This window comes from Caretta caretta, chromosome 14 (assembly GCF_965140235.1).
Source record: "Caretta caretta isolate rCarCar2 chromosome 14, rCarCar1.hap1, whole genome shotgun sequence".
NCBI lineage: Eukaryota > Metazoa > Chordata > Testudines > Cheloniidae > Caretta > Caretta caretta.
The window spans coordinates 6,887,869-6,915,359 of NC_134219.1; the positions used below are offsets into that span (position 1 = coordinate 6,887,869).

The following is a 27,491-nucleotide window of genomic DNA, read 5'->3' on the forward strand; positions in this document are numbered from 1 at the left end:
AGCGGCCAATGCCAGGTGCCCCAGAGGGAATGACCAGAACAGGGAATCGTCAAGTGATCCATCCCGTCGCTCACTCCCAGCTTCTAGCTAGTGCTATCACAAGTAGAAGCACAGTTACAGTAATCCCACTGCCTTGGAAATAATCACCTGTCATTTCAGTGCTTCTCCTTTGCCCTTGGCAGTGGGGCTTTGTACATCAAAGGCACTTAGGGTGACCAGACGTCCAGGTAAAATCGGGACTGTCCTGATATTTAGTTGTTTGTCCCACGTCCTGACGAATGTATGGTCGGGACGCCATTTGTCCTGATATTTTCCTTTGGTGGTACTCCGGCTTTTTTTTTTTTTTTTGCTTGGGGCGGCAAAAACCCTAGAGCTGGCCCTAGTGGGGGGGGGGGTGAGCCTGTGGCTGCCCCCCCCCAACACCATGTCCTGATATTTTGTTCTTGTCATCTGGTCACCCTAAAGGCACTTCAGTGCACTACATAGGAACAGCACTTTCTTTACTCTGAGACTCCTGCTCCTCTTCCTCCCATGGCGGTGTTCCTTTGTACTTTGGTCAGCCCAGGAGATGTGGGAAAGGCAAGTGCTAGTTAAACATTCTGCTCTGTGATTGGCCACCTCATGGAGAGGGACACATCTCTTAGCCACTCAGGAGTGAGCCGGTGGGACTTAGTTGTTGATTGACATATTTAGGTCAGCACTGGAGCTGCAGAAAACATTTGCAGTGAAATCAGGGCATGCTCGCTACCCCCCTGGTTTCAGGGTGTGTTGCAGACTTGAAACTCGGGACTGTTGTCACTGAAAGGATCTGAGCGTGCCTAGGCCATGTTTAACTATGCTTGGGATGATTTATGTGTTGACATCAAAATCATGCTCAACGCACAGCTCCGTATGGTTTCGATATGAAACCTGAAGGTTTTGGCTTCGCACTACGTGAAATTCAGAGTGAAACCCAGGGGGCAGGAATGCTCCTGCAGTTGGAAACACGGAACAGGGTTTGCCTGAGCACCTACATATCCTCAGAAAGGGACTCAACAATTACATGAATGGAAAACATTTTCTGCTCTTACCTTCCGACTCTGAGGAGATACAGCTGGCTGCAAAGAGGAGCCCAGACTGCATAGCCCAGACTGCTTGGGTCTGGGCTATGACCCTGCATGAAGTAAGTTTTGTGGAGGTCCAGATGGACATCAGTAACCCACAAGGTGCATTTCAGAGACAGGAGGAGGCGCTTTGTGTTTCTGTGTGGTCATTTGTCTTTGTGGAGACGTTGGGGCTTGGGTCCCTCTTGTTCTTTTTCAAGGTGATTGTGACAGAGCACAGCAGAAAGGGGCAAGCAGTGCTGGGAAGAAGGCTTGGTCGAGCGAGGCCCCAACAAGGGCCTCTTGATTTATGCTGCCTCTTGACTTATGCCTAAAGCCTAGGCCACGTCTCCCTATGCAGGCCAGTCTGCAGGGTGGGCAAGCAGGCTCCAGAAATTGGCTGCACCCATGGGAGCTGCGGGTGAATATTAACCCCCCATTGCCCTTTTCTGTAGGGAGCTGAATGACCAATGGCTGGTCCTGTGTAGTGGCTCCTTAGGGAGTGGTTGCGAGAAGCATCTTCGGTGGAATGCCTGAATGGATCACTAGTGCTGTAGTAACAAGTGACACACACATGCCGTGAGACTTTATAATCATGCCAGTATCCTGAACAGTGGCATCTTCTCCCCAGTGGGGCCAGATCCTCAGATCAGCTGCGCTGAGGATCTGGCCTTTTACCTTCAGGCAGCAGCGACTCGGAATCAGTATCACAGTGAAAACAGGCAACAGTACCCTCAAATGTCTCTTACAACCCCCACTTACTCCCATGGTGGAGTAGCAGAGGAAGAGGTGGGCCTGACCCAGAACTCCAGATCCAAATACCACCTGGGCCCATCTCTGTTGCTGTAGAAACTAGTCTTTTATATGCTCTGCACTGATTATTGGTGCACCCAGGTATGTTCTGTGTGCCACTTGGAACTGATCTACCTGCAGCACGTGGACAGCCCCCGGGGGGCATTTTGCCCCAACAATCCAGGATATTCACCAGCAAAAGGGGTTAATCCTCGGCAGCTTGTATTCAGAGCCAGGGCACAGCGTTGTGCCAGGAGCTCCTCCCTTCCTCCCGCCAGGTTTGGACCAAACAAAGGATTCTTGATTAGGAGACGCTTTGGTACATCTCATCTTTTCCTCTTTCAGTTGCTGTGTATCTGTATGGTATGACCAGCCCCATAGCATGCTGCCTTTGGAGCTTTGTCTCAAGTGACAGGGCTGCGTGCATGCTCCTTGAATGCTGATACAAACCCCACAACGCAAAACGTTTTGTAGAGCATGTGACGGTTAGATGAGACTGGCTGAAGCCTTTCACTAATTGGCATTTTGATTTAAGCCTAGGGGGACATTAAGCTTCTGCACTGGATAATTGTGATAATTCACTGGTTGATGGGTATTACTCAATTAATCTGTTTTACACTCATTAAGGGAAAATGGTAAATGGCTCTTGGCCGCTGAATGATATTCCTGTATAAATCCGAGTGTAGGATTTATCTCTTTGTCGGAGATAGTGCACGGCAGGTCGGGAGGGTGATTCTGCGTTGGAAGGGGGCATGTATGTGTAGTGGGTTGGGAAAAAGTGGCGGTATGTTTAGTGGGTCTCTGAATTCAACCTAAAGGCTTGCCTATGCGGTGAGTTCACACACGGCAAGTCGGGGTATGTGAATCGATATGACGCATTAGCTGCTGCACAGTAATTGGCCACGTGGACCCTGCGCCCACTTACTAAAAATTCCCTCCTGCACTTTGTCGTACTCCAGTTCCAAGGAGCAGTACGTCAGAGCACACGAGGAAACTTTCAATGTGTGGCAGCAGGATCCATGTGGCCAGTGAGTGCATGGCAAGCGAATGCACAGTAGATTCACACCCTGGCTTGCCAGGCACTAAATCACCATGTAGACAAGCTGTAGGTGGCAGAGGAGAGCCAGGATGCACAGAATCATAGAAGATCAGGGTTGGAAGGGACCTCAGGAGGTCATCCAGTCCAACCCCCTGCTCAAAGCAGGACCTATCCCCAACTAAATCACCCCAGCCAGGGCTTTGTCAAGCCTGACCTTAAAAACCTCTAAGGAAGGAGATTCCACCACCTCCCTAGATAACTCATTCCAGTGCTTCGCCACCCTCCGAGTGAAAAAGTTTTTTCCTCATATCCAACCTAAACCTAGAGCGTTTACAGTCGCTGGGATGGGTTTCTAGCAGAGACAGAAGCAGTGAAAGTAGAGATGCTGGGGCGGGGAATGTTGTGGGAGGAAGCTAAGGAGAGCTAAGTGCAGCTGTGGGTGCGAGGCTGCTGGGATTCCTTCTTTTGTTGTCTTAAAATGCGCAGTGTGGAGTTAAGGATTGTAAAACGCGGCCAGATTGACAGTTCTGGAGGCTGAAGCCCTCTCCCACATGACAGGTGCAGCACGGATCCTGGCAGTGCACGTTTCATCTCCCTGCTCCAGCGATGTTCCACTGTTACTTCTAGTGGTGAGAGGGGAGACCAGTCCCAATGGCCCGCCCAGTCCACCGCTTTCTCCTGAAACTCTGAACCAGGGGGGTAATTATGCTGTTGACTGGTGACATGGAGGAAGGCTTGGACACTGGACTGAGAATCAGCAATTCACTTCCACAAAACAGGCGGGAGAGGTTGTGGATTTGGGGTATATGTTTGGGGCCCCACTCCAGGAAAAAGCCAAGTGACCAAGAAGGAAGTTACTTCCTAATGGTTTCATGCCTTTGGGGGGATCCAGTTGCTGTTTCAGAATCTGTATGTTTAAATCACGGCTCCCATCCCTGTGTGTAGGGTTGTGTGAATTTAGTACTCGGGAAAGCAAGGGGAGAAAACAACCGTCTAGAGAGGGGCACAGTGGGCATTATCCTGCAAACCCAGCAAACTCCCACCAGCCTTTGGGAGGGAATGGGGAATCACGTATTCCATACTGTGCTCATCTTTCAATTCATCCCAGATTCAGTGTGCTCAGCTACCATGCCATGACCCCCCGATCTGTGATGCCCCTGGCACCCCCACCCATCTAATTTGGACCCTGCCTCCTCCTATCTAGCTGGGACCACCTTCCAGTTTAGCAATATGGAAGGGGGAGGGGCCATGACCCCTGACACCTGCTTGTGACCCTCAAATTGGGAATGGAGTAGATGGCTGCACTTTGACCTCTCCCGCAGAGGGCTCACTGTGCCAGCCTCTTCATTGCGGTGACACATTACCTCTTGCTGCAGGGCCTTCATTTCCAAAGTAAGCTCACTCCTCCTGCTTCAGAAACAAACCCATTTGTCTTGTCAAAGGCTGGCTCTCCTGCATCCCTGGCACACCCAAAGCTCTCACTGAAGTCAATACAAAGGGCATGCAGGGAGGGGAGGTTCCAGCCCTGAATGTAAACTGAACACTCAGGAATACTTTCCAAACGAATGCTGCCAGGTGCTTAGGTAGGACATGAGTGGTATTACAACACAGACAGCTTGGAGAAGAGCTTTGATTTTTTTCTGAAGAGCAACAATGTCAATTTCATTCACGGATTTATTGTTCTAAGTAACATTTAATTTACTCTCCCCCCTCCCCCTTTTTCTCTTTCCCACCAGTTACTTGTTTCTCCTGCGTGTGGCATGGCTGTCTGCCGGCCTCTGAGGCCCTTGATCTGTTGCGCTGTAGAAGACTAGAGCATCTTAACTTCCATGAAAACCGTCTCCACCCATTCTGCTGGGCATCCTCCTTTCCTCTCTCCTCATCCAGCTGCACTGTGTCTGTCAGAAATATCCATCCAGGATAATAAAGATCAGCGGGGGGGCATAGGCGGCCATTGGAGGAGGCTAGCCCCGGCCCCGCCCCTTGTGCCCAAAGCCCCTCCCCTCCCCCCCTCTACCCTCCCCCTCCACTTTTGCGCCCCTCCCCCGCAGGAGTCCAGAGCACCTCCGGCACCGGGTGGCGAGGCTCCAGTCTTGGTGCTCCGGGCAGCAGCGCTCTGGGCAGCCGGGTGGCACAGTCGGCCCCGGTGCTCCAGACGGCATGGCCAGCCCAGGTGCGCCGAGTGGCAGGCCCCCAGCCCTGGTGCTTGGGAGCCAGCCGGGCTGTCCCCAGCCCCAGTGCTCCAGGCGGCACGGCCCCAGTGCCCTCAGCCCCGGTGCTCCGAGCAGCACGGCCCCAGCACCGGTCACCCTGAGTCCCTGCGGGAGGCAGGCCAGCCAGCCCGGGCCAGCTAGGGCAGAGCTCTGGGAACTGCAGAACAGGGCCTGGCCTGGGGGCGCAGCATGGGCAGGGCAACACGAGGCTGTTTGGGGAGGCACAGCCTACCCCTGCCTTTGATACCCGCCACCCATGGTGCGGGGGCCTTTTATTTCATTTAGAAAATTTTTCTTTCTGATCTAATGGAGTTAACCCATTGATGTCTCCTAAAATTAACCGCACCAGCCACCCTCATGCCTCAGCAAGTAGAATAGTTTAGCCAGCACTTGGTAAATCTGAAGGGTTCTGATTATGTCTCAGGGCTCCTCAGGAAGATAGTGAACTCCCATTATACATGAAATAGCTTGGTATGAATAGAACTGTAGTTCTCCAGAGAAGATGCTTTCTAAGGTAGTAGAAGTGCAGTGGGTTTCAGTCTGTCCTATGGGAATGGGTAGAAACAGATGATTTTCTGCCCTCCATGGCTACAGCAATTGGATCTGAAATAAAGACAACGCATGTAGAAATGTGAGGAATCTTTATATGGCTATAATAGGTGCTAGTTAGCCAGCGGCACCAACTCAGACCAGGAAATGTGTGCAAACACAGGCTGATCTTTAGTCCCTGTATGTAGTATGCTATCAGCTCTGACAGTACTTACAATGGACCTGATGCTGCATTGAAAGAAACAAAAGTTTTCCCATTGACTTCACTGGTCCCAGAATCTGGCCCAATGTCACAGACACAGTGGGTGCAAATTTCTACTAACAATTTAACTATGTGCAGAATAACAGGCTTGTTGCAAATAATGAGCCTGCAGCCCAGACTCAAGCAGAATTCCCATTGTCTTCAAAAAGAAAAGGAGGACTTGTGACACCTTAGAGACTAACCAATTTATTAGTCTCTAAGGTGCCACAAGTCCTCCTTTTCTTTTTGCGAATGCAGACTAACACGGCTGCTACTCTGAAACCTGTCATTGTCTTGAAGTATTCCAGTACCATTTACATTCCGAGCCTGATTCCTTGCATCCTACAGACACCCACAGGAGTTCTGCCACTACACAGGCAACAGGAGCAATGCCCCTGTTGTTAATAAGCTCTCTCGTTCCCTGTCTTTCACCAGCACTTGCTACTTATCAGTCCCTTCCATCTAAGCAAGGCAGTTGTGTCCTCCATCAAATGCAAAGTCCTCCAAAGGCAGACTAAGGCCATTGGATCCCACATGTGTAAAGATCTTATTGTACTCCGAGGGGTTGCATTTTCCCCTTCTTGTGTAAGCCTCACTCTCATTCACATCAGGTCCTGCATGTATCTAGTGGAGAACCACTCTCATTGGTGCAGAAATTGTTTTTGCTTTTCCTATTAGCTTGTTTGTTTCAGCTGAGCTCGCTTTCACTGCAGCAGGTCAGAGCTATTCATGATCTTTCCAATGGACGTCTCTGAAAAAGACCTTCTCCTGCTTATGTCATGTAGGTTAGATCTGTGTTAGTACCACACAGGATAGGTTGTGTTAGCATCACACAGGTTGGATTTGTGTTTGCATGGGGCATACTGGATGCTCTGCTGCATATCCTGCTCTTGTCACTGAGGTGGTGAGTATATCCTGTCAGAAACAGCCGGGCGTGCACATTTTCTCCCTCCGTATGTGTAACGGGGTGTGTGTGTGAAGCTGTAGAGTGGTAGCTCTCTGATCATAGCAAGCAAACGTGGCACTGGTGGTCTGAGGGGAGTAGGCAGCAATTGGGAGAAAGCAGAAGTAATGAATTATTTTTGGGGGGTGGGTCAGAGGTGTCCAGCACCTGGTCCCGGGACTGGATCTGATGTGCTGGACATATTTCTGCTACCCACATGGCATGTACAGATTCTGAATAATCTAAGCTTTTGTTTTAAAGAGAAGCATCTCTCCCTCATGTCTGCAAATTTAACTTTCCAAATGGTATTACTGCAGCCCATCAACATTGCTGCCAAATTTTTAAATTAAGGGCCCAATCCTTCATCCCTTTTCCAGGCAAAACTCCTGTGAACTGCAGTGGGAGTTTTGCCTCAATACAGATGCAGCTGCCAAGGTAAAAGCTGAGGTTCACTGGCGAGACCGTGTGTGTGTGTGTGTGTGTGTGAAACATTTGCTGGTCTTGTTGTCCACCCTGTACTAGCTCAGTAGACAAAGGACTTGGGTCTCTAGGGCTGCCAAGCCAGCACTTTTCACAAGCGCTAGCCTCCCGCAAAGCAATCCATGTCCCTGATTCTCCCACAGTGTTAATTAGATGGGATAATTCTGGGCTGCAGCTCCAAAGATTACACATGGCAGATTAGCTGCATGACTTTAATGGGAGACACGGGGTTAAAAAGCCTACACAAGGTTTTAGAGGCTTGCCTGCAAGATCCCTGGCTTTACCTGCCTTTCCTTCTCTCTCCTTCAGTTTATTCAAGACAAAATAACTGTGCTGCACTTCAAAGGAAGCTGTGTGAATAAATACCCTGCAGTTAATTTCTTGCCTTCAATTGCTTGTTCATTTGTGGATGACAGATAACATAGTGTGAGCTGTTCCAACCACAATTTAAGCACCTTTCCACAGCAGATATTGTTTCTGAGGCTTTTTAATTGTGGTGTTTATATTTTGCAACGTGTTGATTCCTGTCTCCTTTAACTAATATTGAATGATCTAATCTGTGTCTGCTAAATGCATCTATTTTAGCTCTATTAGAATAACCCTGTAATTGAATGCACATGGGCTGTAATGGAGTAGGCAGCACTGTACAATATATACATTTAATGGAACCACATATGGTCTGTAGATGCACTTAGCATTAGAATCATACAAGATGAGGGTTGGCAGAGACCTCAGGAGGTCATCTAGTCCAACCCCCTGCTCAAAGCAGGACCAATCCCCAACTAAATCATCCCAGCCAGGGCTTTGTTAAGCCGGGTCTTAAAAACCACTAAGGATGGAGATTCCACCACCTCCCCATGTAACCATTCCAGTGCTTCACCACCCTCCTAGTGAAACAGTGTTTCCTAATATCCAACCTAAACCTTCCCCACTGCAACTTGAGACCATTGCTCCTTGTTCTGTCATCTCCCACCACTGAGAACAGCCGAGATCCATCCACTTTGGAACCCCCCTGCAGGTGGTTGAAGGCTTCTATCAAATCCCCCCCTCACTCTTCTGCAAACTAAATAAGAATTGATGGTACTATGATTAGATGAGCTGCTTGGATGCTAACCTGTATTTGTTTTCAATTGTAATGAGGGTTAAACGGGAGAAAGGTGCCCAATAGGGAATCTTTTTCTTCTTTTAAAGAGTAGTTTTGAGTACCCACCCAACTTTAATGCTTTTGCTTCTTTGTTTTACAGAAAAAAACCATTGATGTTTACAGAAGAGAGGTAATGTGACCTTCACTTCTTCGCAAATATTAGGTGTTTTTCTATTATTATTGTTGGAATTTGTGTTGCATTAGTGCCCAAAGATAGGTGCTTCTCATACACACGGATCAACGTTGTTCCTGCCTCCAAAAGCTTTCAGTCTAATGCATTTTCAGGAAATCTCTCCGCATTGCACTGCCCTCATTTCTAGCAATGGTGGGAAAGCTCTGAGTGGGATTAAACAATGTGGTGGTAAAAACACTCCCACCATCGCTGAATGCTGATGGAGCTGCACCTGTGGTAGAGCCATGATAGGAAATATCTCCAAAGTTGCCAGCATAGAGACAACCAAGTAGCAATGATAATTGCACACCTAAATCCTCCAGAGCATCTGGAGGTGATCAGACTCATTGTGCAGACAGAAGTGCCGTTGCAGCTATTATTCCATTCTGATAGAGCATGGGGAACTCCGGCTAATTACTTGCACATCATAGAACATTCTCCTGACATTTGAAAAACCCTCATGAAAATAACCATAGTGATAAAATCATTCAGGGATTCTGGACTCCATGGACACCCACTTGTTAGGGGTGATGCAGAAACTATTGTAACTGTCCCGCTATCTTGCAGAAGGGATGCAGAAGTAGATGACCAGCTTTCACTCACATGACTGCAATTCTACTAACTACAAACCATATCTGTGCCTCTTAGATCATGTACTATCAGCAGGTCCTCATGAAGTCCACAGTGAAGTCTTCCGTCTCCCTTGGAGGGTAAGCTCTCATTCCCTTATGCCCCTACATTAATTAGTCTTAAATTCTCTTCCCTTAATAAGGTGATTAACCTATTTACTCTGGCAGCTGGTGACTGACTAGGGCAATCAATTGCATGGTGTCACACTGTGTTCTTTACACACAGTGTCTCAAGGCTGTGTAATAACTGGATTGGAAACTGGTGGTAAAACCAAGATCACCCATAAAGCAGAGAAGGCTCTGAGTCCCAGTCCTGGCATGAAGGCTCAGTTCTGCTTAGCCATAAACTGAAATGGAAACAGGGTCAGGTCTTTCATTAAGATTCCGGTTATAACCAATAGGAACTTTGACTAAGCAGGGACTGAGTATAGGTACCCTATCATATTCATCAGCACCACCATTGTTTTGACAGGAAGTCAGTATCCTGAAGGGCTGTGAATGTAACCCAGGTTCTGGGTTAAAAGGAAAAGATTATTTGGGAAAACAGGGTGGAACAAAGCACCATCAATAAAGAAAACTTTCTGGTTCCAGCAGTGGAAAGCATCTGATCTACCAGTTTGTTAGACAGATAATGTATGTGGGCGGTGGAATCCAGCTGTACAGTATCAGAATGCAACAGGCTGCTTTGCTGTGATTCAGCTGTGTCTCTGTCTCCCATCCGTTTGCTGTAGTGGGCTGAGTGACCAATGGAGATGGGCACTTCCCCTCCCCACCCTCCACAACCCGCTTTGCCGCCATCCGCTGGGTGTCCGTGTTCTATTTCCTGATGTGGGTGTTCTGCGGAATGCGGTGAATGAAGTCACTTGGGGGGGGGGAAGGGGGAGGGGCGTGTCTACACTGCCCGTGGCAGCCAGCCTCCCAGCCCGGGCCCACAGACTTGTACTGGCTCTCTGAAAATAGTTGTGTGGACAGCACTTAGAGGCTGAGGCTGGAGGTCGGGCTTTGAAGCCTAAGGAGGGGAATGAGCTTCAGAGCCTGAGCCGCGACGGCTACACGGCTTCTTTCGGCGTGGTAGCATGAGCCCTTAGAGCCTGTTGACTCGGGGTGGGTGGCTCGGTGCCGCAGACAGTGTAAACATATCCTGGTTGTCCCACATTGTTCAAAGTGGTGTCTGAAGGATAGTCCGAGTGACGGGCTGCCCTTCCTCCCCTGTCCCTACTCCCCATTGGGGTCTTTCCCAAACAGATCTCATATCATGCCAATTACCTGCCATGCTCTCGGAACAGAAAGGCTCTTGGGATGGGAGACGAATTACAAAGCATGTTTACCAAGGACTGCAGCTATGTGACCTGGGTGCTGGAAACTTAGATGGCAGAAGATTGCCAGTGATGGACACTGACTGAATATCCAGCCATACCATCATAAGGACCTAGCAAGATTTGATGTGGTAATGCTCGATTGGCAAAAAGAGGTTACATCCCTTTGGCATTTGCCATGAAATTAATGCCCAACCTCAGACATAGGTCACTTATTTTCTTGCAGAGGTTTGCATGTGCTGGGCAGTTACGTTGGAGTCCAGTCCAGGCACATCAAGCCCCGCCAGCTATTTTGCATATAGTGCCACCCTCTCTTGCGATTTTACTGCAAGTCTCATGAAATTTGGTGTTTTGTCTTAAAGCCCCAGCTCTTGGAGTCATGTGATGACATCAGACGATCCCAGTTTTCATTTAAAACCCCCCCACAAGTTTCTGTCCCTCGTGGTTGTGGAGGAAAACCTGAGAATGTGACCTCTAGAGACTCAAAACCCAGAAGGCAACTCCCTTTCCCCCAAAGTGTATTACAGGATATTTAAACATTCATGAGTTTAAACCAATCTCATGATGTGGGGCAGGGGCTCGTCACTCAGGAATTTTGAGTGCTTGGGATTGGCAATGCTGGGACAGGGGCAGTTGGGGGCCTAGGAGATTCATAGATTTTTAAGGAGAAGAGACCATTTATGATCATCTAGTCTGACCTCCTGCCTAACACAGGCCAGAGAATCAATCAACCGAAAGTGCGAGGGGACTGTGATGTGTCATAGTGTGATAATATTTGGAATTGCACACAGACAAGCCCTGCCTTCTGGGAGTGTAGAGAGCGTTCAGGTCACGGGACTGGTACAGCCCTGAGGATTTGGGAGGCTGTGCACCTCTTACCCAGCACTGTGTGGCTATGGAGAAAGGGCGGGGAAGGACAGCAGGGTCCCCGAGCCCTATCCCCAACTCCATCACACGGGGAGGCCACCATTCCTATCTTTCGGCTGAAGCAGTCTCCATGCATTGGTGGGGCTGCTGCTCCATGCCCCCTGGGGAGGATTCCTTCCCCCAGGCCCTGCAATCCACCTGGTACTGAGCCATGGTACCTGGGAACGGATTTCCCCAGGTGGGTGTGAAATGGTCACAGTCTTGAGGAAGGCATGGGAGGAAGGCATTGTGGGCTAGTGGTTATAGCGGGGGAAAAGGAATCAGGAGTTCTTGTTCTGTGCCTGTCTCTGCTTCTGTCTCCCCTCTGTGGCCTTGGGCAGGTCACATACACCTCTCTGTGCCTCAGTTTCCCAGTCTGTGAACTGGAGCTGAGGACACTTGCCTACCTCCCAGGGGTGCCGTGATGCTTAATTAGCTAACAGTTGCTGATGAAACACTTCACACAAGAGTGACTAGCCCTGTCTCTATACTGGGTCAAACCCAGTCTCTAGAGCTAAGCTTCCCTCAGCTTTGAGGAAATGTTGCCCTTGAGCCAATCTCAGAGATCAGGCCTTATTTGTTAGGGCAGGGTCAGTCTCCAGACAGTATGCACACAGCAGAGTGCTTTATTGATCCAGGAGGAGCTGGAAAGCCTGGATCATTAGAGGGACAGTGCAATGTAACCTGGGCTGATGGGTTTAGATTTGCAGCTCGATTAGAATATATGGATTGGTCTGAATGATGCGAGCACTGAATGCCTTGGCATTTCCACTGAGAAGATAGTATCAAGTGTGCTGGTGTCAAACCCCAATATGCTTTGGGTATAGTTATAGGATCTGTGCCAAGATATCTATTAGCATCACTGCGGTGGACAGCACGCACCCAGCTGGGAACCCGTGACAGCAGCTTAGCCTGGGTTGAATTTTAAACACAGAAACCAGACAAATTTTTCAAAAGTGAAGAAGGGGAAAAAAACTTTCACAGCGTGTTAATGAAATTGGGTGTAATTACAAGTCTGGCCAGCGCCTGGAGGTGGGATGTTAAATATTTCTCTGCTTTTCTCTAACGAGAACAGAAGAGACTTTGGCTTCATTCGTAAAGCAGCTCAAAGTGCTCTGCAGAGTAATGAGCTATACAGAAGCTGTGGAGAGGAATGTGATAGCCAGCTGGGGCATGCTCAGCCAGCTCCCATCTACCCAGGGTTCCCTGAGACAGGATGCTGGGCAGGACAGCCCCTGGGAGGGAGCCCATTGCAGCAAAATTTAAAAGATGCTGTTTTTGTAAGGAAGCTGCTCAAGGTCCTTCTAGAAGTTGTTCCCGTCGTCCATCAGTCAGGTTGTCTGGATCCTAGTTCAGGTTCCTGCAACATCCGTTTTCCTTTCTGTCTGCTCCCTTTCTCTCATATCAAAGCAGCAAACCATTCTGTGAGGGAATCTGAGCTCCCGATTCCTGGGTTCTATTCCTCGCTCTGCTTCTCAAGTCACTGTGGGTGTGTGTCTTAAGTTCAGCTCCCAAACACTGGGACCCCCCCCCAAGATCACTGGCCACTTTTGAAAGACAACATACAGGCCCACATTTGGTGGGTGTTTTTGTTGCGTGTTGTGGCTGTATGGGAAAAGATTCATTGTTCTTATTAATTATTATTCACACTGCAGAGGTCCCATTCAGGATCCAGGCCCCGTTATGCATGCACTTAGGAAGAGGTCCAAGCCCTGTGTAATAATTTTCTTAGGTTTATAAACATACTGGTTGAAGTGCTGCCAGCAGCCGATCATCTTGGTTTATTCTCAATTATTTTCAGGCTTGTGAAATACTGTGAACAGTTCCTCTCCAATGATCCCATCATGTCTGGATGCCTCCCCAGCAACCCCTGGATAACTGATGACTCTGAGTTCTGGGAGCTCAATGCAAAGCTGTATGTATTTGTTCTCCCACCAACTCGTGGCTTACAAAGCCTTTATATTGCGGGATATTGGAAAAAAAGCAGCATTGACCTAATCATGATATCCACTCTCCTGTGATAAGTGGCGATGCTTTCCTATTCTTAGCATGTGAAGTAGCTTAACAGCGAAAAGGCCAGTGGTCCTTGGGCAGTGCTGATACCTGTACTTGCTGTATCATCTGCCTTCTCTTTAAGTGTAGTCTTCCTTAATGGTGTGGGAGTTCATAAATTCATACCATGCCTCTGGACCTAATTCTGCTCTTGGATAAGTGTGAAGGGTTCCCATTCACCCGAGAGCAGAATGTGGCCAATTATGAACAAGGGAGCCTACTTAGCTAAGTTATAGGTGTGGACCCCAGTCCTGAGGTCCTAGGCAGGCAAAACTTCACCAAGAGATTTCCCTGCCTAAGGACTGAAGCATCAGACCCATACAGTGTGTCCCCTAAGGGATCTATTCCATTGCAAGTGCACACATGAACTGGTCAGTTAAACTGGGTACACCGCTGTGTTGTGTTGCTGAAGGGATGCAATGCCCCCACACATTGCAGCCTCCAGACAGATATTTTATGTTGGATTCTAATCTCACGCCAATGTAAATCAGCAGTAGCAAGCCAATGGTGTGGCACCAGTATAGAACTGGTGTAAATCAGAGCAGAATCAGCCCCTCATTCCTGATCTCACTGTGCAGAAGGTTGTTTAATTGCCACTTACCTAGTGGGCTGACCTCAGGAGCTCATTACAGCAGACTGGAAAGCAGACGGCGCTGGGAAATCTCTTGGCACTCCAGTGAAGGGCGTTCTGTTTTTAATTAATATGCCAAATCCCGCAGCGAGCAGTGACCTGACTCCAGAGGGAAACGGTGGTGTTTGTGCTCGATATAGTGCCCATCTTTAAAAAAGGGAAGGAGGAGGATCCGGGGAACTACAGGCCAGTCAGCCTCACCTCAGTCCCTGGAAAAATCATGGAGCAGGTCCTCAAGGAATCAATTCTGAAGCACTTAGAGGAGAGGAAAGTGATCAGGAACAGTCAGCATGGATTCACCAAGGGCAAGTCATGCCTGACTAATCTAATTGCCTTCTATGACAAGATAACTGGCTCTGTGGATGAGGGGAAAGCAGTGGACCTGTTATTCCTTGACTTTAGCAAAGCTTTTGACACGGTCCCCCACAGTATTCTTGCCAGCAAGTTAAAGAAGTATGGGCTGGATGAATGGACTATAAGGTGGATAGAAAGCTGGCTAGGTTGTCGGGCTCAACGGGTAGTGATCAATGGCTCCATGTCCAGCTGGCAGCCAGTATCTAGTGGAGTGTCCCAAGGGTCGGTCCTGGGGCCGGTTTTGTTCAATATCTTCATTAATGATCTGGAGGATGGCGTGGATTACACCCTCAGCAAGTTTGCAGATGACACTAAACTGGGAGGAGAGGTAGATATGCTGGAGGGTAGGGATAGGATACAGAGGGACCTAGACAAATTAAAGGATTGGGCTAAAAGAAATCTGATGAGGTTCAACAAGGACAAGTGCAGAGTCCTGCACTTAGGACAGAAGAATCCCATGTGCCGCTACAGACTAGGGACCGAATGGCTAGGCAGCAGTTCTGCAGAAAAGGACCCAGGGGTTACAGTGGACGAGAAGCTGGATATGAGTCAATAGTGTGCCCTTGTTGCCAAGAAGGCCAATGGCATTTTGGGCTGTATAAGTAGGGGCATTGCCAGCAGATCGAGGGATGTGATCGTTCCCCTCTATTCAACATTGGTGAGGCCTCATCTGGAGTACTGTGTCCAGTTTTGGGCCCCACACTACAAGAAGGAGGTGGAAAAATTGGAAAACGTCCAGCGGAGGGCAACAAAAATGATTAGGGGACTGGAACACATGACTTACGAGGAGAGGCTGAGGGAACTGGGATTTTTAGTCTGCGGAATGAGGGGGGATTTGATAGCTTCTTTCAACTACCTGAAAGGGGGTTCCAAAGAGGATGGATCTAGACTGTTCTCCGTGGTAGCAGATGACAGAACGAGGAGTAATGGTCTCAAGTTGCAGTGGGGGAGGTTTAGGTTGGATATTAGGAAAAACTTTTTCACTAGGAAGATAGTGAAGCACTGGAATGCGTTACCTAGGGAGGTGGTGGAATTTCCTTCCTTAGAAGTTTTTAAGGTCAGGCTTGAGAAACCCCTGGCTGGGATGATTTAGTTGGGGATTGTTCCTGCTTTGAGCAGGGGGTTGGACTAGATGACCTCCTGAGGTCCCTTCCAACCCTGATATTCTATGATTCTATGAAACCTTTGCAGAGTGGAAATCCCTACCAAGATGCGCGTGGAGCGATGGGCCTTTAATTTTAACGAGCTGATGAGGGACCCGAAAGGCCGCCAGAGCTTCCAGCTGTTCCTGAAGAAAGAATTCAGTGGTGGGTCTGTGTTCCTGTCCCTCCCCCATCACCCTCTCAGCATCACTACAGCATATTTACAACACAAAGTGGTATTTTTAGAAAGCCATTATAATAGGGGCAGTGATCTGAGACATTAATGGGAAGTCTTAAGAAGTGACGTTGACGTTTGCGGAGACAGGCTGTAGAGTCAGTGCATGCAATGCCATCTAGTGGCAGAGGACATAAAATTCAATAGCAAAGAACTCACTCTGCAAAGTGAGCTGGTTTGTTGCCAGACCACCTACAAATCAACTGATGCTAATAAGAAATTGCATATGTCAATTTTATATGCACTTAAGGTGAAATTCATCTTTGTGCAGAGAGCCATCAAAAAGCCTATGCCAAACAGAAAGCCTCAGGGTGACTGTCATAATCGGAGACATAATTTCAGGAGCTTGGCCAACAAATATTGAATCAAGTGAATTCAGTTGTGGATTTTTATTTCACTCAGCCATCATTTTCTTTGTCCCTCTCCCACCCTTGTCACTGATCCCTCATTGTTCAGGAGAGAACCTGGGGTTCTGGGAAGCCTGTGAGGACCTGAAGTATGGAGACCAATCCAAGGTCAAAGAAAAAGCAGAAGAAATTTACAAGTGAGTGTTAGGATGCCTTGGTTTTCAGTCCACCTTCCTGATGTGTTGCCATCCCTATCCTTGTCTTGTGTTGCTCTCCTCTAGGAAAAGTGTATTGCTGAGTATCTGCCAGGATTTCCTTTGGGAGCCGGCATGAAGCACGCATGTGGGATAGTCCCACTGTAGGAAGGAAGTCCCTTTAAATAAAGAAAACAAACGTTGTTTTATTATAAAGCAACTTTCCCCCCTCCCCTTTCCACCTACATGATTCATACAAGGGAGAGGGTTAGTCTTTCTGGGAGACAAAAGCTCTGGGTTCTGCCTAAGTCTTATTCTGTGAGGTTCAGCCTCCTCTATCCAGTCTGGAGAATGGGGATGGTATTATGTCCGTACTTCTCATTAGTGTTATGAGGCTTCATTAATTAATATTCAAGAAAGCGCTTGGAGCTTTCTGGATGAGGGGCTAACCCAAAGCCCATGGAAGTCTTTGGAAAGACCCACATTGGGTTTTGGAGTAGGTCCTGAGTGCAAAATATTGTTAATACTGTAAATTGTGGCATCAAAGCATGTGATTGTAGGTGGTGCATGAGGTGGTCATTCTGGCGAAAGGGAGGTTTACTACCCTACGGTATGAAAAAGAACCAGGGGTGAATTCTGGCTGGCAGTTGAAAGCACTTTTCGTTCCATTAGTGGAAGCAGAACAGTCTCTGTTAGTTCTCACCTCATGAAATTGACTGTTTCTGGTTTCAGACTCTTCCTGGCTCCAGGGGCAAGGCGCTGGATTAACATTGATGGCACAACGATGGGCATCACAGTCAAAGGTCTCAAGCACCCTCACCGCTACGTTTTAGATGCTGCTCAGACTCATATTTATATGCTCATGAAAAAGGTTTGTCATTTGCGTACAAATCCAGATGGCATCCCAGCTTGTCTGTGCCTTTTCGTGTCTCTGCATGCTAGCTGCCGTCGCTCCCAAGTGACCCCTATTTGAAAGGAGACCACTTGCTGCCCTGCAGTGGGAAAGAAATGGTTCATGCCATCCCATTGTAAGGCAACGTGCTCTAGTTAGTGGATAGAACTCAGGGCTATGAGCTAGGAAATTCCAAATTCAAACCTTAACTCTGCCACTGACTCACACCGAGCCTTGGACAAATCACTTAGCTCCTCTACGGTTCATTTTTCCTATCTGTCAAGTGGGGATGATAAAACTGTCCTAGATTATAAGGCTAGGAGTGACCATTATGATCATCTAGTCTGATGTCTGGTATAACACAGGCCACAGAATTTCCCTGAATTAATTAGGGTTGTGAGGCTATATTAATCAATGTTTGTACAGCACTTTATGGTGCTATATGAGCATTGATTGTCATTATTGTTTTGTGGAGTTATAGATGCCCACCCTATTCGGCATCTATCATTTTGCATCCCAGATCAAGTCAACATGTGGTAGGATGCACATTTTAGCAGAGTGTGTTCCAGCGATAATTGAGGGAAGGTTCATAACACTGGGGTACAAATAGGTGACTTTTGTGCCAAGAACATATGCTGTGGTGCTGCTCCTGAAAAGTAAGCTTTTTGTCCTGTGTTTACATGCACTTTCCCCTGGTCCGTAGGCAGGCACCCTATTGTAGATGTGATGTTTGGAGCTGTGTTGACTCTCAGCTAGATCAAGGCAGTGTAGTCCATTAGACTACGGTAACAAGAAATAACGGCCCAGCTGGGACCTCCCCTCACGTATGATCTAGACAGGACACTTAGAAAAGAGGGGCACTGGGGGCCAGACCTGCATCTGGGGGGAATTGGCATTGCCGTCAGCGGAGCTGTGCTGTTTTGCACCAGCTGAGGACATGGCCCAGCACTAGATTTTGACGCACACTGCCATGACAGTGAGGGTCCATCTACACTGCAGCAAAAGACCCCTGGCTGGCCCGGTTCAGCTGACTCAGGCTGGCGGGGTTCAGGCTGGAGGGCTAAAAATGGCAGTGTAGACGTTTGGGCTTGGGTTGGAGCCTGGTCTCTGAAACCCCACGAGAGGGGTGGGACTCAGATCCCAGCTCCAGACCAAGCCTGAACGTCTATTTTTAGCCCCGCAGCCTGAGCCCTGTGAGCCTGCGTCAGTGGACCTGGGCTCTGAGACTTGGGGAGTGGGTTTTTTATTGCAGTGTAGACGTAGCCTAAAAGACCTTAATCTTGAGCTAGGCTCATCAATCCCCTTTTCATTCTGAATTCTACGTCAGGGACTTTCCCGTCCCATGAGAAGCTGTTAGTTTTAATGAATGAGATCTGCTAGGCGAGATTTCCAATTTCTCAGCCTCATTGGCTCCTGAGCACTGTACTCCAAAATGATTTTAATTAGGCTGTTTGCAATTCGTAACTACTGGTTTCCCTTTTCCCCCCAGTAGGACTCTTATGGTCGCTATTTAAAGTCTCCAATATACAAGGAGATGTTGGCCAAGGCCATTGTGCCCCAAGAGACAGTGAAAAAAAGGCAAGTAAATTGCGGTGTGATTGTGGGTTACGTGCTTTTTTTATTGTGCTGGGGCTACAAAGAGCCTGAGTTTCAGCAAAATGACTGTGATTTAGACATTTGTTTAATTACAGTGGATTTAAGTCTTGCTGATTACCCTGTTTGTTTGTGAACCCCGTGGAAATGGCTTGTGTGCAGTCAGAGCCTATCTGGCAAGTGCTAAATCCTTTTTGTGACTGCTGAGCTAATCATTACCCGCTCCCAGAAGGGTGCTGTACATCAGGCCTGAGAGAACCTACGCAGGGTTAAAGTGATCCCATCCAAAGCCCTCTGGGTTTTAAGACAAGATGGGGTAACTCTGTTCTCCTCCATGGCACGTGGCATTTGTGTGGTGTGAGCACTCACAGCCCTGCGCTCAGGTAGCTATTTACACCAGTGCAAAGCAGAGCAGAGTAATAGTGTCTGACACTCCCTTTTGCGCTGGTGGGAATGCGGGCACAAGGTGCAAGGCACTGGAAAATCAGGCTCCACAAGACTGTTTCCAGATCAAATGCTGGCTTCTCACATCAGCTGTCACAGCAGTTTCAGGGACTTTTGTGGGGGGAGGGTTAGCTCAGTGGTTTGAGCATTGGCCTGCTAAACGCAGGGTTGTGAGCTCAATCCTGGAGGGGGCCACTTAGGGATCTGGAGCAAAAAAAAATTGGGGATTGGCCCTGCTTTGAGCAGGGGGTTGGACTAGATGCCCTCCTGATGTCCCTTCCAACCCTGATCTTCTATGATTCTGTGACTTCAGGCAGCCTGGTTTAAGTACAGCCGTCTCATCAGGCCGAACTTGCCATGTCAGAGCCAAAAGGGGTGGCTTGCTGCCTCTGGGACAGGGAGCTCCTCTTTCTCTGTGCCCCTGACAGCCCATAACACAGCAAGTAAGGAGTAAGGGTCTCACAAACTCTGCTCTCATAGGGCCGGATCCAAAGCCCATTGAAGTTAATGGAAAGACTCCAGCTAACTTCAGTGGGCTTTGGATCAGGTTCTTACTGGGGGCCACCACTCCAATGGCCGGTCGAGTTAAGGTCATTGAGGAGGAGTTACAGATGCCAGCTTACCCCATGCTTCAGGCACGTTGGGATCCCTATCAGGAGATTGTGTCTCCTCTGCAGAGACCCCACCGGCTCTTGATTTGTTCTTGTTCCTTCCCAAGCGGTGCGGAACCCTGGTCCAGGGCTCTTCCAGGCACTACTCCAATAGAAGATGATAACTGATTAGGATTCCTCCCTCCCCTGCCCCCAGCAGATGCAATGTGCAGCTCAGTAACACCCCCAGCTGCCACCACGGTCTTGCCGCCCTACCGCACATCCTGGAGAGGCCGCTTGTAATCTCGGCATATGCATTAATGTTTGCAGATAGCTGCTCCCGGGATGTAATATTCACACTTCAGACAGCATCCAGCAGATGCTGAGAGAGAAAAACACATCAAAGGCTGCCTATTTGATACTTGTTTTCATTGTTGTTGATAATGATTCCATCGTGGAAAAGCAAAGGAAGTGGAGAGAGAGAGAGAGAGATCTGTACGTCACAGAGGACATGAAAGCTCCTGTTTAAACAGCCAGAGAGGGGCATCACAGCACGATATGCCTTGCGAGTAGAGGTTATAGAAGAGCCTTGCTCTAGGTCCACTCAGGATGGTGTAAGGTGAAACTCCTCATGAAGGGAGGGAAGTAATTTGCAGCCAAGCAGGCAGCGCATTTCACTAAAGAAAGCGTTTTGGGCAGGGTTTGAGCACTGGTCTAACGATGTTTCTCAACCTTCTTGAGACTAGGGCTGGCTTGCTGCCTTCCTAAACTGTGTCAGGGAGATCTCAGGGACCAGTGCCGGTCCACGGACGGATTGTTAAGAAACACTGGTCTAATTGCCCCATTGAAGTCAATGGTAAAGTGCCCGTTGACGTCACTAGCAGTTAGGCCAATGTAGGGAGCACTTGTAAAAATCTCACCCATCATTCCCATCCCTTCTAGCACGTTTGATGATTAAGGACAAAACGGCCCCGATCCTAATCCCATTGAGGTCAATGGCACAACTCCCATTGACTTCAGTGGTTCAGGCTCAGTGTTAGTTGCCTGCCAATGTGTATAATGAAGGGGTAGTTTGCTACTCCCATATCTGGGACTAGGAGCAAGGACCCTTTTGTTCTGCTGACAGCTCTGCAACTGATTTGTGTGGCTTCAGTCCATTCACTGAGACCATGTTTGCTTTTAAAATGTGCATGCTCCATAAACCTCTTACTTTGCACATGCATTTTCCTAATTGGCACAGTGGTGGAAATGACGTGTGCACTAATGCACGTTTACAAATCAGGCTCTCCGTCTCTCTGTATCTCAACATATCCTCCTGTGAAATGGGTATTATGTCACCTGTCTCCCAGGGCTGGTGGAATTCATAACCAGCTGTTGTTTGAAAGCGCCCTGAGATCTCTAGCTGAAAGATGCGATCAAGGATCAGCATCATATGTTATCTCATAATGCACTGCCTTTGTTCAGACGCTGTGACAGGAGACCACACGCACACCTCACGCAGAGCCTCAGGGATTTAATTGAATAGGCTGTTTCTGTAATTGGTATTTCTTCTCTACCTGAGGCCATCTGGATGCTCAGAGATTTCAGGCCAGGCACTTCTTGCTCAGCGAATTGCTGTGTTATTTGCTGTCTGTCGAAAACAACCGTCTCTTACTTTGGAATAATTGGCACCAGCCAAGGGAAATTTGGGGGTTATTGTTGGACTTGGGGTGGTGTCAGAATTTCGATGTTTCTATATCCAATGTCCTATCTAAGATATTCTAAGTGAGACAGGAGAGGGGGCTTGCTACTATTTTACAGCTATTTTCCCTGGTTAGGGCCAGATTCTGCCACCTTTATTCATGATAAGTCGTACCTTCCTATGCAGATAGTTCCACTGATTTCAGTGTGAACTCAGAGTGATTGTGGGTGGCAGAACTGGGCCCTCATTGACTAGAGATGGACAAAATATTCCCAGCACAATTTGAAATCCGTGACATTTGAGCAGTTTGGCCGATTCAAACCTGGTCCCATTTTCATGACGTCTTCATGCCACTGTAGCGCCTTTCCCAGCTAAGTGGTTTATATAGAGTGTCTTAATCCTGCACAGTCTCACCATCAAGTTTCTGCTTGTATGAAATCCCGTAACAACGGAACGTCTGGGTGGTGTGCAAATGGGCTGGGAGGATGAATCTGCAGGAAATGCCATGGGAAAAGTCTGCTCAGTGCATCCTGCTGCTGAACTGCAGTGGGACGATAGTCACATGCAGACATAAACATTTGCAGCATCGAGGACTGAGTCTGGGGCCCAGCCTGGCTCCTGAAGAAGCTCTGGGGAGTTCTGATATTGATATTAATTGTGGCAGGGCCGGGCTCTTGGGCTGGGTTCTGCTGAGATGTCTGGAATGTGAGTCTGCACGTTCTGTACCCTGGTTAAGCAGGTTGTTTGCTCCAAATGGAGGACACTAACAACGCCCCTCCCTCCAAGCAGGTTCCTTGGGCTTTTGGTGACAAGGACCCATTTTCTGGTCAGTTTTGCCTCTCTCTGTCCCCCAGTAACTCCCTGCATCTCTCTCTGCTTAGTTCCAGTTTCCCATTCGCACGCCGTCACCTCCGCTCCAGCCCCAGCCCCGTCATCCTGAGGCAGCAGGAAGAAGAGGCCAAGGCTAAAGAAGCAGCAACAAACGTGGACATTACCCAGGTTATGAGCAGGCTGGATCGTAGGAGCCAGCTCAAGCAGGAGCCTCTTAAGTAGGCTCCAGATCCTTGTCTAGGGCACAAAGCAGGGGAAAGACAAGACTGCTGGCAAGGCTGGTGCTGAGATTCCTGCCCCCCACCTGCAGGTGTCAGTGCTGCTTTACCTTTCCAGCCCCCGTTCTCCCTGCAGCCTGGTTCCTGCAGGTTGCCATGGCATCTGAAGCAGCAGATGTCACGTCACAGCACGGAAATGCTGCTAGAGTCCGAAAGCCGGCTGTGTCCGAATCTCATTGTGGGTCCCGTGCAATGGGCTCTTTTTACAAGTCAGGGAAGGGATGTTTTGTAACTGCCCCAAACCCTGCCCAGGAGGATCCAAAACTCCATCTGGGTCTCTCTGCCTCTTAAATCCCTGCCCGCAACCCAGAGAACTCGGACAGTGATTCAGTTATGATGCACAAGGCAGCATAGAACGCAGCTCCTTCGCCTGTCCCCGTCCTCTGCGTCAGGTGGTGCAGAGCCACCCCACCCCAGTGGGAGCACAAGAAGGTCCATCACCTCTTGGCACTCTCAATCATGTGGTGGGAGCATGCCCACTGCTAGTACCCCAAGCACCGCTCTGGGCAGCTGGCCAGCTCTGCCAGGGCTCCACTTCGGGTGTCTCGCACCAATGTGGCAATAGGAGGGAGCACATGGAGGCTGCAGTTGTGCTCGGCAGCTGTGCAGAAGGATGGGGAGGGGGGGAATTCCTGGTGGGAGCAACAAGGTTAACATTTCCAAAGGCACCTAGGTGGTTTGGATGCCCGAGTCATTTTAAGTAATTGGGCCCCCATATTCCTTAGGCAGCTTTGAAGATCTCAGCCTAGAGGTGATTAGCTGAGACCTCCAGTCAGTGAAAGGGATTTCTCCTTGTCCCTCAGGAACTCACCCATGTAATGAGTTATGCACGGGCCTGGAGGGAAGAGCAGCCTCCTGCTAGTACAGATGGGTAGAAGAGCAATGCCTCGCTCCGGATGGGTTTCCTTTAGCAAACCCTGTCTCGCTCTTGTCTTGTCTTTGCCCTGCAATGCTCTTTCCCGTTGTTAAAAATGAACAAACCTCGGCTTCCCGTGGTCATCCCGGCTTGTAGCCCAGTATCCCAGAAGCTGCTGTGTTCAGGAGAGGTCAGAAGGGCTGATTCAGCCCCTATTGTAATAGAATACTCTCTTGTTCCTTTTTGGAGGGAATGGGGAGTGGAAATTACTTCCTGAAACCTAAACCCTCCAGTTAGGTACAAAGCACATTTCAGGGAGATACCAAACCTGCTTGGGAAGCCCCCGGGGTTGGACCAGCCAAGGTCACCAGGACACGAAGGGATTTGTGAAAAACCCAGGGGTGGAAGGTAAAGAAGCTTCCTCCTCCTTCAGAATTTAGGGGATGCTGGGGGATGGGCAAATGTTGAGGCTCAGAAAATGTTTTAATCCTTTCGGTCTTGCTCATCCACTGCTCTCGCTGGGATGATTTTACTGGAGGCAGCGAGAGCAGGATGTGGCTGGCAACAGGGCTAAGGTGCTGTGGAGGTGTCGAATCTCAGAAGTAGTTTCTCCTCTTTATCTGGACATGAGTTTCAGCCTGAGGGCCTTTCTGCTCTGGGGGCAGAGCCATGCCAGCTACAGCCAGGGCCTTGCAGCTGCACAGTTGTTCAGTAGCCAGTGCAGTTCAGCTCCCACAGCATTTGTCAAGGTCACAGGCTCAGCAGCCGATGCTCAGGAGCTCCACGCTGCATCCACATCAGGCTCTCGCCATGCAGTGTGGTGGTGCTTTTCAGAGAGACACCATCCGTACCATGTCAGGGTTTGGAGCTGGGGAGCCTCCGACATTCCCTGCTGTCACCTTGGGCCACTTCATGCGGTCCCTTCTCGGGCCAAACTCTTGCAAGTTGATGGGAGCGGGTGCACCTTTGTTCCACCCAGGGCTTTATGTCTCCAAAACAGCAGCCAGTCCTAATGTCCTGGGCAGTGTGGGGAGGGAGGAGGTGAAGGGAAGTCCTTCCATCTCTCACACACATTGCTTCTATTCTGGGCTGCTTCCTTCTTTTACTATTACCCTCCCGCCCACAGAGATGCCCTCACCAGTGAGTTAGAAAAACGAAGGCCTCCAATGAGGCTGGAATCCCATCGGCAGTCAGGGGCTAACAGTTGTCTGAGTGGGCATAGAGAACCCTGTCCTTGGAGACACCTCATTGACCTTCCCAGGAAAAGCCAGGTTGCAACTCTAGGCTGGGATTTTCCAATCAGCCTAGGGGAATTAGGCACACAAATCCCATTATTAATGACACAACTCCATTAGGCTCCTTTAAAAATCCTAGCTCGAGAGTCCCACTTGTGCCAGATTGGGGCTCGTAGATGCTGTTGTAACACAAGTAATAAAATAGGTTCCAGTCAGTTGGCTTAATGATGCGATTTTAGGTCTCATCTCCTTTGATAGGTTTCCCCAGATTTTATCTCAGTCCCAACGCTGCCCAGCCATCAGTTCGGTACTGCAGTCAGAGGCGTGACTGCAGCCCGGATAGCTCCGACAACAGCAGCAGGGAAGCCGCAGGAGCATGGGCTAGCTGCTTGCATATGTACCCAGGGTCCTGGGTGGGCCTGACCGGCCCATGCTGCTGCAGCTTTACTGCGTCTATATGTGGTGCAGCCACACCTCAGAAGCAGTGTTGGCAGACCCTATGAGTGTTAAACATCTACCCAGGACTGGCAAGATCATGACCAAATACCAGCGCTCTTAGAAGGAAGCTCATTTTTGGTGCCCTATCTCACAGTGTATTCCATTTGTAGCTGGCTGCGTTCATCCCTTGCTCTTCATCTTCTCTGAGTAGGACTGTTTATTGGCCATCCCCCTCAGCATGCTATGAATTGAACTTCACTCCGTATCTGCCAAGAAATAGTTTGCGTCCACTGGATTTCGTGTCCATTGGATTTCATTGTATTCCAATGTATCTCCATTGACTTTTATCCATCATGTCCATGCTTTATTTGCGTTAGCTCACCTGTCTAATAAAAGTGTATGTAGAAAATGGAAAAGACCATTGTGTTGGACCTTCATTGTGTTGTCTCTTTGCATGTGTGTATTTATTTTTTGTGCTGCTGCTTTTAACATTTTGGTTTAAAAAGTTGAGCATATTTTTATTTCGGTTGGTAGAGACTTATTTAGAACCTTATGGAAAAGCCATGCCTTGGAGAAGCCTGAAATGCGTAATCGAAGATTAAATCATTGGCAAATTCTCCCTCTGAGCTTGTGTAACCCACGGATGAGGGTGTGCACTAGGTCTCCCACGGAGGTCACGAGACTGTTACAGCCGCAGCTAGACAGCCTTGAGGCTTGAGCTTGTTAGTTCCGGAGGTCCCTGGGTCAGTCCCTGGGTCAGTCCAAGATGGCGTCCGTCACACACACACCTTCAAGTCAGATCTTATCCTGGTTATGCCATCCATAACCAAAGTCCCGCCCTCGCTACATGCTTTAACCATGTTGTAACAGATTCGGGGGCTAACTGGGTTGTCACTAGATACGCTCCCCAGTTGTAACTAGCAGTAGCAGAGCCTTATAGTCTCCCTGAACTCCCTGCTTACAACTAATCTCTCTTTAATGAATTAGGTAAGATGAGCACCCTTATAACAATCCGCCTGGTAACCATGGCCCAATCCAGCGGTTGCTGAAGCCAGTAGGAATCTTTCCAGTGACTTCAGTGGATGTTCGATCAGGCCTCAGGTGCCCTTTATCTCCCCCTTTTGGTTCATCACTGTACATGCTTCAGAGTAACTCTGTCCAAGTCACAGAAATGCTGAGATATTCCGACTCTGGAAAGCGATGATTTCCCAAAGGCAGATTGGGATCTGGAGCCCCAGCATCTGGCCCATCCATTCTTCCTGCTAGCTCATGGAGACAGACCTTTACACCCTCACTGAACTTCCTATTGCTGCTCTTATTCTCTGAGCACCTCCACGCCTCACCGTCCCTAAGGCCCGTCCTGTGGCATGAAATGAATCCAACATTCATTCTCGTTCCGGCCTGAGCATTGTCCTTATAAGTGCAGCCACAGGCCGTTCTGTGCAATCCCAGCTATGCTTACAGTTGGCCACATCAGCGTGTAAGGGAAAGAAACAAAGAAGAGATGAATTCTTCAGTGCCTCATTCCCCAGGAGATCTGCCATCTTCAAGGCCAATGGGAGGGAGTTTGGTGGATGGAAGCATCTGCATAGCTAGGATAGTGCTAGCTCTTCTTAGCGCAGCTCAAAGCAACAAGTTTAGAGTTCCCCAAAGTGTGGCTGAGCCAGAAGGAGAGAGGTCATGGAGGGGACAGCTCCTGCTTGTCAGAAAGCCCTCAAAGCATTCCACCGACCTCAGCCACGAATACAGGAGGAGAATCCCTCGCATCTCCGGGTCTCATGTGTCAGGTTTCCCCATGACAATCAGGTTTGAAAAGTGCTGCATTCGGTGGCAGGGCAGCAGTCAGGGAATTGTATCTTTTCTTTTGAGCGCCTCTGTCCTTTGTTCTTCAAGGAGGTTCAATCCCTATTCTCTCTCGCCAGCTCTTTCTTATATTACAAACCTAAAAAAAGGTAATAAAAAGAGTTGATCTGATTGTGTGGAAGCCCACCACAGGCAACAAGCCAGAACAAAACTCTGCATCTGGCTTCCCTCTGGTTCTTTGATGCAGGGGCAGACAGGCGGGGATTGTCCTATCCCCAATGCACAGTGCTTTGCGGGAGGATGCCCTGAAGATAACACCAAATTGTATCCTTTGGAGAGGGGAATCAGAGCTTGTAGTGAAGAAGAGCTGGCAGCTCTCCTGTGCAGCT

At 48.9% G+C, this 27,491-nt stretch overlaps 1 protein-coding gene across 2 annotated transcripts in view; it reads left to right on the top strand.

Annotated features, from left to right (window-relative positions):
- Positions 1-27,491, top strand: part of RGS9 (regulator of G protein signaling 9) — a 68,915-nt gene that overhangs the window by 34,397 nt on the left and 7,027 nt on the right. The window contains exons 10-17 of one of the 2 annotated variants that reach the window (XM_048818970.2): positions 8,584-8,613; positions 9,304-9,365; positions 13,308-13,421; positions 15,735-15,850; positions 16,377-16,464; positions 17,194-17,332; positions 18,846-18,931; positions 22,543-22,660. In XM_048818970.2, the coding sequence (XP_048674927.2) occupies positions 8,584-8,613; positions 9,304-9,365; positions 13,308-13,421; positions 15,735-15,850; positions 16,377-16,464; positions 17,194-17,332; positions 18,846-18,931; positions 22,543-22,660 (753 nt within the window). Of the gene's footprint in view, positions 1-8,583; positions 8,614-9,303; positions 9,366-13,307; positions 13,422-15,734; positions 15,851-16,376; positions 16,465-17,193; positions 17,333-18,842; positions 18,932-22,542; positions 22,661-27,491 lie in introns of those variants that run through there. The other variant, XM_075119210.1, reaches the window with a different exon arrangement.